Source organism: Tursiops truncatus, chromosome 2 (genome assembly GCF_011762595.2).
Source record: "Tursiops truncatus isolate mTurTru1 chromosome 2, mTurTru1.mat.Y, whole genome shotgun sequence".
Taxonomy (NCBI): Eukaryota; Metazoa; Chordata; class Mammalia; order Artiodactyla; family Delphinidae; genus Tursiops; species Tursiops truncatus.
The window spans coordinates 117243863-117259191 of NC_047035.1; the positions used below are offsets into that span (position 1 = coordinate 117243863).

At 39.3% G+C, this 15329-nt stretch overlaps 1 protein-coding gene across 24 annotated transcripts in view; it reads left to right on the forward strand.

The window, feature by feature from the left end:
• PEAK1 (pseudopodium enriched atypical kinase 1) overlaps window positions 1–15329 on the forward strand; it is a 293418-nt gene that overhangs the window by 240033 nt on the left and 38056 nt on the right. The window contains exon 8 of one of the 24 annotated variants that reach the window (XM_073801286.1): window positions 4499–4743. The exons of 22 other annotated variants lie outside the window; for them this stretch is intronic. In XM_073801286.1, the coding sequence (XP_073657387.1) occupies window positions 4499–4743 (245 nt within the window). Of the gene's footprint in view, window positions 1–654; window positions 1548–4498; window positions 4744–15329 lie in introns of those variants that run through there. One more of the 24 variants, XM_073801289.1, reaches the window with a different exon arrangement.

Consider the following 15329-nt stretch of genomic DNA (forward strand, 5'->3'; position numbering starts at 1 on the left):
GGCTGTGGTGTGTTTATCCGCATCCTGGAAGGCAGGGTCAAGGAATAATTTGGCTTCTCCTCCGTGGAGTGAGATTTCTCTACTTTGGCTGCGTGCCACTGTATATAGGCTTGAGGATAGCCTGGGTCCTTGGTATGGCAGACCTCTTACTATACAGCTTATATTTTCACAGATTTGCTTGTATATGGGCCAATCGTATCTTCCAACATTTATTAGTTCTTTATAGGTAACATCCATCTATCCAAATGATGCAGCACATTTGCCCCATTGGTTGTCAGATTTAACCATGCATCACAATAAATGGAGGGCTATTAAAACACAAATTGCTGGGCCCTGACCCCAGAGTTTTTGATTCAGTTGGTCTGAGTTGGGTCCTTTCTAACAAGTTTCCAGGTGATGATGCTGTTGCTAATCCTGGGGCCACACTTTGAGAACCACTGGTCTTCCCACCATTCTTAAGATAATGTACTGTAGCCTAAGTAAAGCCAATTTGAGGTATTAAGCTTTTTGTAGAGGCACACTGGAATTTTCACATTTCATAAGGTCCCAGACTAAGTAGAAAAAGAGGTATTAGCATCAAATAGGTTTTTTTTTTAACTTTTTAAAACTTGAATACTCATGTTGAAAAATATACACCATTTGCTTTTCCAACAGTTACTTCATTTACTTGGATACACCATTAGTATTTACTTGAAGCATCTTTGAGAGGAAAAACATTACTATCAAATGTCAACATTTATGTTTCCAGCTTGATGGCAGTGTAATCATTAAATTACCATCCCACGGCTGGGAACACATTGCTGGAAGAAATGAAAATGCCAGTTTTTCTATAAGTAAATGAAGATTCCAAATCTAAATGGTATATAAGGAATGAAAAATACTCTACTGAAGGCCAAACTCTAGGCTCTGAAAGATGAGGGACTTTGTAGAGTCTTACATTATGAGATGAGATTGTTACGAAGTTCATTTATTTGCCTGTTCAGGTGACATAAATGGAATATCTTAACTGTGCATATGTGCCATAGGGATAAATAGGGGGAAAGATTACCACACTGCCAAAATAATGGGCTTGGGTTTGACTTCAGCTTCAGCTATCTATCTGGTCCTTCAGTGTACAGTGGCTGTAATGATACCTATCACATAGAATTGATTGAGGATATAATAAGAAAATATGTAAAAGACTTAGCACAGGGTCTGGCACATAGTGGGTGCTTGAAAATGATACTAACCCCTCTGCCCTCAATGTGATAAATGCTAAAACAACGTATGTTCAGAGTGGCACAGAAGCGCAAAAATCAGAAGGATTAAATCAGCTTAAAAGACATGAAATCAGGGCTTCCCTGGTGGCGCAGTGGTTGAGAGTCCGCCTGCCGATGCAGGGGACACGGGTTCGTGCCCTGGTCCGGGAAGATCCCACATGCCGCGGAGTGGCTGGGCCCGTGAGCCATGGTCGCTGAGCCTGCGTGTCCGGAGCCTGTGCTCCGCAACGGGAGAGGCCACAACAGCGAGGGGCCCACGTACCGCAAAAAAAAAAAAAAAGAAATAAAGACATGAAATCAGCTTCTCAAGATGATAAAGACATGAAATCAGCTTCTCAGAGATGAAATGCAAACCAGATCTTAAAAGAAAAATAAGATTTTGCCAGCAGGCTGAGGAAGACACTGTAGGCAAAAGGAACAATATATGCAGTCATAGATGATGATGACAAACAGAAGCAGGACCGGTGACTGGAAAAGGATAATGAATAGACCAGTGGTTCTTCAAATGTGGTCCATGCAAGGTCAAATAGTGACCATGTAAAAGTCACCATTTTCATAATAATACTAAGACATTATTTGTCTTTTTCACTGTGTTGACATTTGCACTGATGATGCAAAAACAATAATGGGTAAAACTACTTATACCTGCACAAATCAAAACCATGGCACCATGTGGTACTAGTAGCTTTAAAAAACAAACACCAGTTTCACTTAAGAATGTCCTTGATAAAGTACTAAATTTTATTAAATCTCAACCCTTGAATATATGTCTGTTTAAAAATCCTGTGTGCTAAAATGAGAAGTACACAGGGAGTACTTATGCTGCATACCAAAGTATGGCTGTCTCAAGGAAAAACTCTTGTAAAATAGTTTGAGTTTCAAAATTTGAATTACAAAGCTGAACCAGCACCTTTTTCATGGACCACCTTGAAAGAACAAGGGGCAGACCAGCTGTGGTTATACAGACCTGGGTGTTTGGCAGATATTTTCTTAACGAACATAGTGAGCCTATTACTTCAAGGAAAACAACTGACAGTATTTGTTGTCAATAATAAAATTCACGCTTTCAAGCAAAATAAGAACTTTTGCAAACTTGTATCTGCTACCGTGACAGCTTCCTAATACTTAAACATTTTTTCTGATGAGATTGGTGGTGGCATTAGCAAAAAAGATTGTTAAAATTATATAATGAAATGTGTCAGCATTTGGAAGATCCACATAACTCAGTGAACCGGTTATTTCCAAATGACCCAATGCAGGATGTTACAGAATTATGCATGAGTAAAAGATCCATTGAAACTGCAAGTTAGACCAAGGGATTTAATGTAACTGAGTACAAAAAGTTCATTGGTATGGTTTTAGATTCCATATTGCAAGTAACTTTTAAGAAACTACCACTTGCCAAGTTCTGATGTAGTACCAAAGAAGAATATCCACGATTATCTAGAAGACTATAAATACTACCTTTCCCACCTACATATGTGGATGAGACCAGATCTTTTTCATATACTTTAACCAAAGCAACATATCACAGCAGATCAAATGCAGAGGCACATATGAGCATTCAGCTGTCTTCTATTAAGCCAGATATTAAAGAGATTTGAAAAAAAATATTATTTTGGTTAATATTTAAAGTGTTTACTATTTTTTAATGAATTAATTATTTTTTAATTTTTCAGTTTTAATTTCGAATATAATAAATGTCAATAGATATAATCCACATAAGCAAGAGCTCTTACAGTTCTCAATAATTTTTAAGAGAAAAAGTTTGAGAACTTCTGAGAAAGACTGAAGAGCCTTGCATGCTACATTGAAATGTTTGGCCCTTTATGTTATAGATTTTGTAGCAGAAACAGTTTTTAAGGATGAAAGTAGTGTGATTTTCTTTTTTAAATAAAATCTCTACTGGCAGAAGTATTAAAAATGAACTGGAAGGGCAAAATATTGGTGACAGGGATACCAGTCAAATTTTGGCTCAACAATGTATCCATAGGCATCATTTCCATCCGGCTAGTCTGGATCAAGAGAAATTAATTTAGTGGTTAGTCTGGTCTGTGACCAGGTGGGAATTTCTCCATTATCGTTTTTAAAAGCACTAGTTTACCTACCATCTCTACAACTCTTTGGTGTCCATAGCATGGGGAATAATATTGCATAGTGAGAAAAATGCAAGCACTGGAGTCAGACAGACAAAAATTTGAATTCTCATTATACCACTGGTAGTTGTGTGACTTTTGACTTAACCTCTCTGACTGAAGTTTCCCAACGTGTACCACAGTGATGATAATACCTACCTTATAGAGATATTATGAGGACTAAATAGATATCTGTAAAGCATCTAGCACAGTACCTAGCAATAACAGTTGACTTCTTTACAAATTATGCTTAGGACATCAGAATTTAAGATAATCCTTGCTTAATGTTTCCCCCCTGCATTCTATTCTTAGAACAGCTAAGTGCTCTTTCTTAAATATAAAACCAGTCATATCTGCAAACTGAAGAAGGCCCTATATATGTGACCTCTGTCTACCTGATTAATCTTACTTACCCTTTTGCTCATGTACCTCCGGTTATTCAGGCTTGCTTTCTTCCTGAGTGCCTTGTTTAAAATGTTGACCATGGAACTGTTACCACCTTTTAATGGGGGACCACCTTTTAATCCCAAATCTATTTACTTCTCTCCATCTCTGCTTCTACCACTTTTAATGGAAACTAGCTTAAAATAGTTCCTTTTATTTACTTTCTTTAAAAAAATTTGTTTTTTTATTTTTGGCCACAGCGCACGGCTTGTGAGATCTTAGTTCCCTGACCAGGGATTGAATCCAGGCCCTCAGCAGTGACAGCGCAGAGTCCTAACCACTGGACTGCCAGGGAATTCCCCTCTTTGTTTTGTTTTGTTTGGGGGGGGGTGGGGGTGGTGTGTGTGTGTGTGTGTGTGTGTGTGTGTGTGTGTGTGTGTCATGTGGGATCCTCCCGGACCGGGGCACGAACCCGCGTCCCCTGCATCGGCAGGTGGACTCCCAACCACTGCACCACCAGGGAAGCCCTCCCCTCTTTTTATGTTAAACTTTTTATGTTAGAAAATTCTAAACATATACGAAAGTAGGTAGATTCATAAAATGAACCACCACTTACCCCAAAACCACACTTCAACAACTATCAATTTATGGCCAATCTTGTTTCATCTATACCTCATCCCATTCCCCCCATTATTATTATTATTTTATTTTTTTTTGCAGTACGCTGGCCTCTCACTGTTGTGGCCTCTCCTGTTGCGGAGCACAGACTCCGGACGCGCAGGCTCAGCGGTCATGGCTCACGGGCCCAGCCTCTCGTGGCATGTGGGATCTTCCCAGACCGGGGCACGAACCCGCGTCCCCTGCATCGGCAGGCGGACTCTCAACCACTGTACCACCAGGGAAGCCCCCGCACCCCCATTATTTTGAAGCAAATACCAGGCATCATTTCATTTGTAAAAATTTCAGTAGGTATCTCTAAAAGATAGGTGTTTTTTTTCCCCCCCTCATATCCATATGCCTAAAGGGTTCTTTAAACTTTAATGGCTAACCCCTGGCTAAACATCATCTGGTATCAAGATTTTAAATATTACATATATTCTTTTGACCCCAAATTTATATCTCCACTCCTGATCTCTTTCCCCCATGATTCACATATAACTTATACACTTGATATCTCCACTTAAACATCAACTGGACATCTCAGATGAAACGTGTTCAAAACACAACTCTTGATTTTTCCCTACAAATTTACTCAATCCCAAGCCTTCCCTTGATAAATGGTCCCACCATCCATCTAGTCGCTCGGATTAGAAAACTAGGAGTCATCTTTTTTTTTTTTTTTTTCTTTGCGGTACGCGGGCCTCTCTCTCACTTTTGTGGCCTCTCCCGTTGCGGAGCACAGGCTCCGGACGCGCAGGCTCCTCGGCCATGGCCCACGGGCCTAGCCACTCCGCGGCATGTGGGATCTTCCTGGACCGGGGCACGAACCAGTGGCCCCTGCATCGGCAGGCGGACTCTCAACCACTGCGCCACCAGGGAAGCCCAGGAGTCATCTTTGATTTTTCTCTTCCCTTCATCCCCTACACCCAAAATATAATAAAGTGTTTTTCTAATTGATCTCCCTGCCTAATCTCTCGCCCCTTCTAATCTAGTCTCTCTGGAACAGTCTTGTACTCTTTCTAAAATGCAGATCCCATTGTTTCAACACAGTGAAGGAAGTCCCTATACAATCTGACCTCTAACTACCAATATAACCTGTCTCCTGCTCACCACCTTGCTCATAAACTTCTCACAATAGGAGTTTTCTTTCTGTTCTTCAAAAGTGCCAGGCCTAATCCCTTTATATCAGCTATTCACTCTGTTTGGTATGCTTCTTTCAGATCTTTGCATGGCTGGCTCCTTGTCATTCAGCTCTCGATCTAAATGTCACTCCCTCAGAAGATTCTTCACTGGCTACCCAATCATAGGAAACTCCCCCCACTCTCAGTCACTCCCCATCACACTGCATCATCTTTTTTAATTTTGGATTTAATCACATGTTTATCACTTTTTTTTTTAACTATTCCATCTTTATTTCATTCTTCCCTTCTGGATTCAATTTACTTCTTCCCAAAGTATATACCCTTTTAGTAGTCTTTTCAGTAAACTGGTGGTAAATTCTTGATTATTGACTAAAACCGTATTTATTTCATAATTGGTAGGCAATATCTATTGCCAGTCACATACATGTACTTAAAAATTTAGCTCAAGAGACTAAGACTCCACGTCTAACTAAGGGTTAAGACTCCATGCTTCCCCTGCAGGGGGCACGGGTTCAATCCCTGGTCAGGAACTAAGATCCTGCATGCTGCACAGCACAGCCCATAAAAGAAAAACAAAAAAATTTTAGCTCAAAAATTTTCTTTCTAATCAATTAGAAAAATAGTCAATAACTAAGAAAATCACTGTAACTCGCCTAAAATAACTATAACACTCTCAGCCGAAGTTAAGGATATCATTTGCCCCCTGAATGGCCTCTTGACCTTTGACTAACCTTTCTAGCTCCACCATCCCTGAACATCATGTTCCTAATTAGCAAAGACCCCTACCGTGTATCCATCCTGGATACCATATAAGTCCAGTTTCTTTAGGACTCCCAGAACCATTTCAGGAATCCAGCTATGCCTTACACTGCTGTCCAAACCTCAGCCAACTTCTGTTCTGGACACGCAGATTAGATTTGGCACACCTTTGCTCCCTTAGGAATGCTAGTCATCTGTATAAGCCTTCTTATACCCTTCCAAGACCATTTTGATCTTCTTAGGGTCCTTAGAACTCAGCTATATTCCTAAATAATCCAGGAGTCAATCCTTGGAGTCCCTCTAATCCACTCCAAGGTTCAGGGGTATAGACCAGGAATTGGCAAACTGTGACCTGTGGGCCAAATCTGACCTTTCACCCGTTTCTATAAATGAAGTTTTACCAGAAAACAGCCACACTCAGTTTTTTTTTTTACATGTTATCTACAGCTGCTTTTGCACCATAGCAGCAGGGTTGAATAGTTGCAATAGACACCATATGGCCTGTAAAGCCTAAAATATTTACTATCTGACTCTTCATAGAAAAGTTTGCTGACCCCTGGACTAAGTTATAGTATCTGATTTGTCTGTAGTCATCAGGCATGCTAGTGGCCTGTAGCCATTCTGGTCAAACACTAGTCAGGTTTGCTACTCACTAAAATAACCAGAGTCTGAGTCTCTTTATATACATGTGTGTATGCACACAGAGTATGGGAAAAGAAAGTCCAAATACTTCTTAGATTATGGTACAATGTGATGTTCTTCTCTCTGGAAAGTTCAGCTAGATTTTTTTTTTTAATGTTTATGCTCCAGTTATACATCTTTTTTTTGTTTGTTTGTTATGTACAATCTTTTTTTAAAAAATTTTTTAAGAACACTTTTTTTAATTGAAGTATAGTTGATTTACAATGTTGTATTAGTTTAAGTTGTGCTCCAGTTATATCTTAATTTGTATTATCTCTACTCTTTGCTAAGACAACCTATCAAAGTCATCTTTTCAGACCAAACTGGCCTTGAAGATCAAATTCCTATTTCTCATAAAGAAGAAAATTGGAGACAGAAGCTGAAAGTAGCAGCTCGTTCTTCTGATCATATGTTCTTTGCTCTAAAGAAACTTCTAGACTATCAGCACATCTACGTTTGCTGACATATTGTTCCTAAAGCTTAGATGAGTTCATAAAGTCCTTACTATTGAATTTTTAAATAATCCTCTTTTAGAGAAAACTGATAAATACCTCACTTTATTGTAATCACAAAATGATGCAGAATGGTTATGGGGTGGTCTTCAGATAGCTTTATGTTCCTTTCTCTTTGGGGAGGTGATTAAAAATCCAGAGAAGTAAACTGACTTGTTTAGAGTCTCATAATGAATGTATTACAAAGTGAAGAATCAAACTGAGAATTCCTCTACTTATTTGGTCCGTTTTGTTTCCTTGTTCACCTAATGAATCTGAAGTTAAATACCTGTATCTTATTATATAATTTGTAATTTTCATTCACATTACCTCAGTTGTCCCAGTATCTCTGACAGTGCATTCTTCCTATTATAGGAAATTGAGAAACAGAGAGGCTCATCGACAGTCCCAGGGCCACTCTGCAAGTAGGTGTCAGAGCCAGACTCTGACTTTAGAGATGTTTGGCCTGTTAGTAATTTTTGTTGCACTCTTTTGGTGATCATTGAGTCTGTTGGTATCTACCATGTCTTTTATAAAGGCAGCCTAAGTTCAAGAAGGCATGTCTGTGACCACTAAGGGCCACAGTGATGCATACTGATTCATTGACCTGTCGAGCACTCTTAAAGTACTCAACATTGGCACAGTTGTTCACTCTCTTCGAAGCACTTTATGTGAAATTCCTAGTTAATACATACTCCTGTAAATGTCGCTACACCCATTTTATAGATGAATAATGGGAGACATGGACAGAGTAGCATCGGTGGCAGAGCTGGGATTAAATTTGAGTTTCTAATTTCTAGGCCTTTATTCAAACCTCTAGGCCACAGTTTCAGTCAGTGATTATTTAATATAACTGCAGTAGAATATTGATTAGAGTCATCAGGTGATATTTAAAGGTTTAACCCAGGACAAGCAGTTTATCCTCATATGGTACCTCTATAATGGTGATTTGTTAATAGCAGGGAGAAAGGCTTGCCTGAAAAGAGCAAAGTGATGATAGCAGTGCACACTGATGCGCTCCCCACACCAACTCCTAGTTATCATAGAGAGAAACAGCCTCAAGAATCAGCCGTTGGCCTTTCTGTGCTGCTGGCACATGAAGCTCCACTCTGCATCAGAGAAGATGTTCTGTTCCTCTGACTTCCTAGCTGGGGAGAGGAACCCCTCTTTGGATGCTCCACATTGGAACCTGTCCCTATTCCATTCTCCATCGTGATATAGGCAGAAATTTTGCTGGGAGGAATGTAGATACAGATCCTGGTGCTACTTTCTAGTGCCTTGCTGCCCAGATCCCACCTGATTTGATTTATTCAACACCCATTTACTGAGTGCTTTCTGTGATCCTCAGTCCCTGCTGCCTTAGCTTGGGCTCCATAACAAAGTACCACAGACATATGGCTTAAACAGCAGAAATTTATTTTCTTACAGTCTGGAGGCCAAAAGTCCAAGATTAAGTTTCCAGCTGATTTGGTTTCTGGTGAGGGCTCTCTTTCTGACTCGATGGCCACTTTCTCATTATGTCCTCACTTTCCTCCATAATGTGTACAGAGAGAGAAACCACGCTCTCTGGTGCCTCTTCTTAAAAGGACACAAATCCTGTCTGACAGGGCCCCATCCTTATGACCTCATTTAATATTTCCTTAGAGGCCCCATCTCCAACTACAGCCACACTGGGGGTTAGAGTTTCCACATATGAATCTGAAGGGGACACAAACAGTCTATAACATCTGCCATGGGTGTTCAGAGAAGGAAGATTCTCCATGGACAGTAAGACATCATGGGTAATGTGAGATTTGAATAGTCTTTAATGACTGGCTGAGTTTGGAATAGATGGAAAGAAGAAGGGAGGCAACTCTAGGAAGGGAAAGTAGGTACAGCAGAAATGTAGAATATGGTGTGTCCAAGGGACAGGGAGTTATGTAAATACATTGTCTGGAGCTGAAGGATTGTGTCTCAGAAAGTCTGGAATAAAGATAAAAACATATGTTGCAGCCTCATGGTGAAGGGCTTTGAAGTCCTACACGTAGTCTGGACCTGACCTCAACAGGTCACAAGGATCAATGGCTGATATAGAACAGAGGAACAGCAGAACAAAAGAGATTTTAAGAAGAGTCCCCTGGTAGGGTGGGTAGAAGGTACCGGTGCTGTGGTCTGTCTTGGAGCAGCTTTTTCATCATAGGGGCCTGCCTTTTGTGTTCACCTCTGTCCTCTGTTGATACAAAGAACTGGGATAGTACTGCATGTTGGAAGACTTATTGCTGGTGTCACAGTTGCCATTTCCTATTTTCAGAGTGGTCTTCATCCAGCCAGGCCTTCTAATAAAAATCATAAATGTCATACTAGGCCATATCCTCATTTCCTAACATTTTGTAAGTTTGTATAATTGTATTCTAAGAATAAACCTCAGAAGGTAAGGATTGGTCCCAAAGCACTCCCTCCCTTTTTTAATAGCCCATTATGAATCTCTTATCTGTGACTACTTAAATTATTTTATTTCCCCTGTTCAGCCATATTGCTTCTGAGCAATGATGCTCCTTCACTTAAAATTTTCTTCCTCACTTCTTATACTTTACTCCTTTTATACTTAATTTCCCTCTTCTCTCTGCAGAGAGAGAGGCAGTAAAAAATAGTTTCTCAAATTGTGGCCCTAGGAACAACTGCATCAGAATCACCTGGGGTGTTTATATAAATGCAGATCCCTGGATCATACCACAGAGCTGTAGAATCAACCCCTGGGGGTGAGGGCCGCAAATCTGCATCTTTAACAAGGTAACTCTTAGACATGTTAAAGTCTGATAACAATTGGCATAATATATTAGAACATAGGCTTTGAAGTCACTCAGACCTGGATTTGAATCCTGCTTTCACCACTTATTAGCTGTGTCATCTGGGACAAGTTTCTTGAGCTCTGCTTCTTAGTTTCCTCATCTATAAACTGAGAGACAGAATAATGTATCTGTTTAGAGCACAGACTAGAGCTGAAGTGCTGGGTTTGAATCTCAGCTCCACCAGGTATTAGCTGTGTTACCTGAGGCAAATAACTTAACCACTCTGGGCTTAATATTTCTTCATTTGTAAAACAGAGATAATAACCTTGTATGACTTAAAAGAATTAATGTTAAGTGTTAAACAGGAGGGGAGGGGAAGGGATTTTTATACCCCTAGGGTATATTTGGCAATGTCTGGAGACTATTTGGTTGTCACAACTGGGGAAGCAGAGAGTAATTCCAACACCTATTGGATAGAAGGTAAGAGATGTTAGTGTGATTCTACTACGCACAGGAAGGCCCTCCACGACAATTATCTGGTCCAAAATGTCAGTAGTGCCACTGTTGAGAGACATGGCTTAGAACAGGGACATAATAAGCACTGTGTAAGTTTTGGCTGCTATTATCATTTGCTATTATGGGAATAACAACCCTTACTCAGAGTATTATTGTTAGGAGATATATATTTAAGCACACAGTACCTAGCAGTCAGCAGATGTGGAGGTAGTGGTGGTGATTATTATTAGGAAGCCAAACATCTATAAACACAGTCTTTCTATACCAGAGCAGTTCCCATGTAAAGAAATCCTTTTGCAATGTAAACAATGACTTTGTTTAGAATTTTTCAAAAGAATCCATCTGTAATCATTAATACCCCACATTTCAATAATAGCTTTTTTCTTTTCAAAACACTTTTACTTCTTCATCTTCATAATCAAGCATTTATTCTTGAATCTTTACAATGCACCAGGCTTACCTAATGGTATCAGTGTGGTGGAAAGAATACGGATGTTAGAGTTGCATAGTATTGAATTCAGATCCTGACTCTGTCACCTAAGTACACACATAACCTTAGACAATTCATTTCACTTTTTTCAGTCTTGGTTTCCCCATCTGTAAAGTGAGAATAATCGTCTTTACCTCTTGAGGTGTTTTTGTGAGTTAAACAGAATAGTGTGCAGCTTGTGCAGCGTAGAGTAGGAATAGGTTCTGAGCAGTGTTTGTTCCTGTTCCCTCCCTATATCCATTCCTTCAGCGAGCGTGCCATGTTCTGGAGAGTTTAGTATACATAATCATCTCGCTTCCCCGACTCAAAAGGGCAAACGGGCAGTTGAGGGAGATAAGAGGACATTGGGGAAAGGTGCAGTGACTCACTTCTCCAGAGCTTCTGGGCATGCGGGAAAAGTCCAGGACCCGAAAATGACTGTTCCATATCGTCCTTAGGTTAGTCCTGTTAGAGAGGCCTGTTGATAGTTTCTTCTCATACTTGCCTTTCCAGGAAGTAAACATCAATATCTGACCCCATTCTTTAGAAGTGAGCTAAGGCCAAATGGTGACGCTGAGAATCTCCTTCCACACCTCTGTTATTGAGAAAAGCAGCCCAATTTTGTTGCTCTTTTCCAAGATTAATTTATCTTTTCTGTTAATTTGTACAGATGCCATTCTGAATTTTTATTTCATAGGATTTTAAAACTGTAATTTTTCTTAGTATTATGAAGGTGACAGTGATTTACAGTGGCCTGTGTTTTTATCTACTTTGCTGTCTTGCAGTCTAGTGCCTTGAAGACACTTGTAATTTGCTAAAGAAAAAATTTGTTAAAGAAAAAAAAACACATTTGTTAAAGAAAAAAAAATTGAAACTGTGCAGTGTCTGGAAATTAGTCTATTCAAGACCTTGCACATGGCTGCCAGTCTTCCCTATCCCAAGACCTAGCCACTTCATTCACACCAGGAAGAGCTACCTTTGTCTGACCAGACTATGTTAGACGTATTAGCAAGAACTCATCAGATCTCAGTTAAAGGTTAATCTCAGTCCAGGATAAGAAGTTTGAAGTTTTCAGTTAAAGACGACAGAAGGCTTAGTGGAAAATTGGAGACACTAAGATAGTGATCAATGGACACAACACTTTTCTACCTGAGAATGCCAGTAATTGGAAAGTGTAGCGAAATCAAGTAGATGACCTGGAAACTAAGATAGGATTAAGAAATGTCATATTGGTGGGAGGTCCTAGAGGTAGGGAGACAGAAGGAAATGGAGTTTTTCCCCCTTTCAGTAAATAAACAGTGTGGGATTCGATAACTTTGATCTTTCCTCCTCGTGTTGATTCACATCCCGTTTCTGCAAAGGTCCATCATCCCCAGCAACTCCAGAAATAAGCAGCTTTGGAAACCAGTAATAAAACCATGAAATGCTGTTTCTGATTGCTTTGATCTGATCTTTAGGGGTAAAAGGAGGTTTTAAAAATCACGCATTTGCTTATTGGCTGACCTGGACAACTAAAGACAGATGCAGCTGCTGAAGAGAGCTGGCAAATGAGAATTTAGGATACCATTTGCCCCAAGAGGCAGATGGTCTCTATAGAAGCCTGATTTCATTTACTGTCCCTTCTGAAGCTGAATGAAGGTGGTTGAATTTGAAGAAAAAGTTGAACTGAAATCGTGGAAATACTTGGATACATAAAGGCCTTTAATCCTTTCTAATGTGGCATTTGATTTGCCTTTTTAAAAAGTATATTCAGACATTAACAGAATTTCTACCAAAATCTGTCTTGAATGAATTTGCCAGGGGGAAAAAAAAAGGATTATTTCATTTGATGGTGTAATGATTAATCCTACTACCTGGGTAAGCCAAGTGAGCTTCCCGCAGATTGCTTCTGCGGCTTTGAATTATGTATGACTATTGCAGACTGTTGAGATATAAACTTACCAAGGGCTTCATTTGTATTACAGACAAATCTGTAACAATGTTACCATTTCCTTTGAATACCTTAGGTTCATCCTCCATGTTCAGAAAATGAGATGTGTCTTTGTGGAGATAGTGACGTGATTTTTTTTGTGTCAGGTCAGGCATTACCAAATCTCAATTAAAAACTGGTCATTAATGAAACATTGGTCAAAGAGTTTGAGGTAAAAAGAAATGTGTGCTATCTCCCATTCTGAAAGTAGAACAAATGCTGAGGGTCAGGAAAAGAGAGACAAAGTCAGGGTTTGACCCAGCCTGATGATCAAGGACCTAGATGTCAATGCCATAGTTACTACAGATATCCTACATTGCATTACAGAACTAGGGATTGTTTCAACATGAATTTAAATAGCAGGAATAGAAAAGCCATAACTTCCTCTCTGTGGGCCATTTATCAGTTAACAGTTCTGTTTTATAATAATGAATATCAACTTGTACTTATCCTGAAAAAAATCATTACCTTCATCATTATTTGCTACTTCAAGACATGTGCTAAGATATATTGTATTAGAAATCCTAGTAGATTTCTTGTAATTTCATTTTAAAGAATTTTTTTTTTAACCATCTATCTCATGGGCGAAATGGGGGACATTTCATTTTCTCCTTTAACTCCCTCCTGATGTTGTCATCTAGTTTGTACAGAAGATCAAAGTAATAGGGAAACAGAATCTGGCTTCTCTGATTCCTGTTTTGGTGTTTTCTCCATTACATCAAACATTTCCCAATGAAAGGTCAGTGGTGAACCACTTTGTTAGGAGATAAAGCCTGTATTTGGAAAGCGTCATATTACTATTTGGGAGGGTTTTCTGATTTTATATCTAAATATGAAACATTAAAAAAGTCAATGGTCAAAAATTATATTCCCTTATAAAATTAATATGCCTAAGATAAATTAATTATAGGATTTTACTTCCTTTTTTCTTCCTGGACAATTTGTTTATTCATAGTGACTGAATCACCTTCTCTGATGCTGTTCTTGATTCTTTTTCATTTTTTAGTCACAGCATGTTACCACATCTAAGCTTGAACTCTCAAAACCTCTTCCTTTCCCCTTTCCTCTCTCTTTTACCATTTTAATCATACAAAGAGCTTTTCTTCCCTCAAGCATCGACATGACGTATCATTGATGCATTTTTAAAGTTCTTCCTTTTAGACACTGCTGTCACTGTAAATGCAGGTTAAACATCTTAGTATCCATTTGCAAATCCATGTGATTTAACTTTCATCAACTCTTTTGCATAGTTCTTCATAGATGACAATTGTTTTAACTGGTGATTTAATATACCAGTGCACTTATTTAAAATGTGCTTGTGAAAACTGACCTTTGTAGAGAATATAGGTTGTGCTGCCCCGGTCCTCAAAGAGTTAATAAAACTAGCTTTCACTTTGCTTAGTTTCCCAAAGGTAATTTGGCTCATTTCCCAGACCAAACCCCTCAGGTAAAGGTCAAGGTGCAGTGGGTTATATTAAGGTGCAGGATTCGAGCCTCTTATATCTTGCCCGACTTGTAGTCCTCCGGAACTCAGTGGGAGCTATGGTTCATCAGAGCTTCAGAACATGATTAACAGACTGAAGAAGGCCCTGTAGAATTTCCTTTAATGGGGAATTGTATGAGTGAGTACAGTGGGTGAGTCTTTAATATTTCTTGCTTTTTAGCATCCATATTTTGTTTTGAGAACCCCTTAAGAGTACAGAGCTATGTTTCATGTACGTGGGAACAGGCCCAGGGAATTCCTCACTGGTTAATAGCAGCAACTCTTTCTTGTAGTTTTTACAATAGGCTTAATATAAATAGCCCATTCCCTGGGAGGAAAACAGACAAGCAAGGGTGGAGTCATGGTTTCTGAACCCGCCTTCACCAATCATTTTTGACAAATGGAAAAGAGAGCTTCCTTTTAGTAATAACGATGAGATTGGGGGAAGTAAGAGAAAAGGCAAGAGCAAGGCTGCAGAGATTAGGAGCCTAAAAACACCTTTTTAGAAACCTCTCAAGTTGACTCGAGAATAAGAAGAGAGCGTCTGGAGGTTTAATGTTTTTCCTGTCAAAGGGGGATGATGTTTTTTAATCACTATATTTATTGCTTTGAA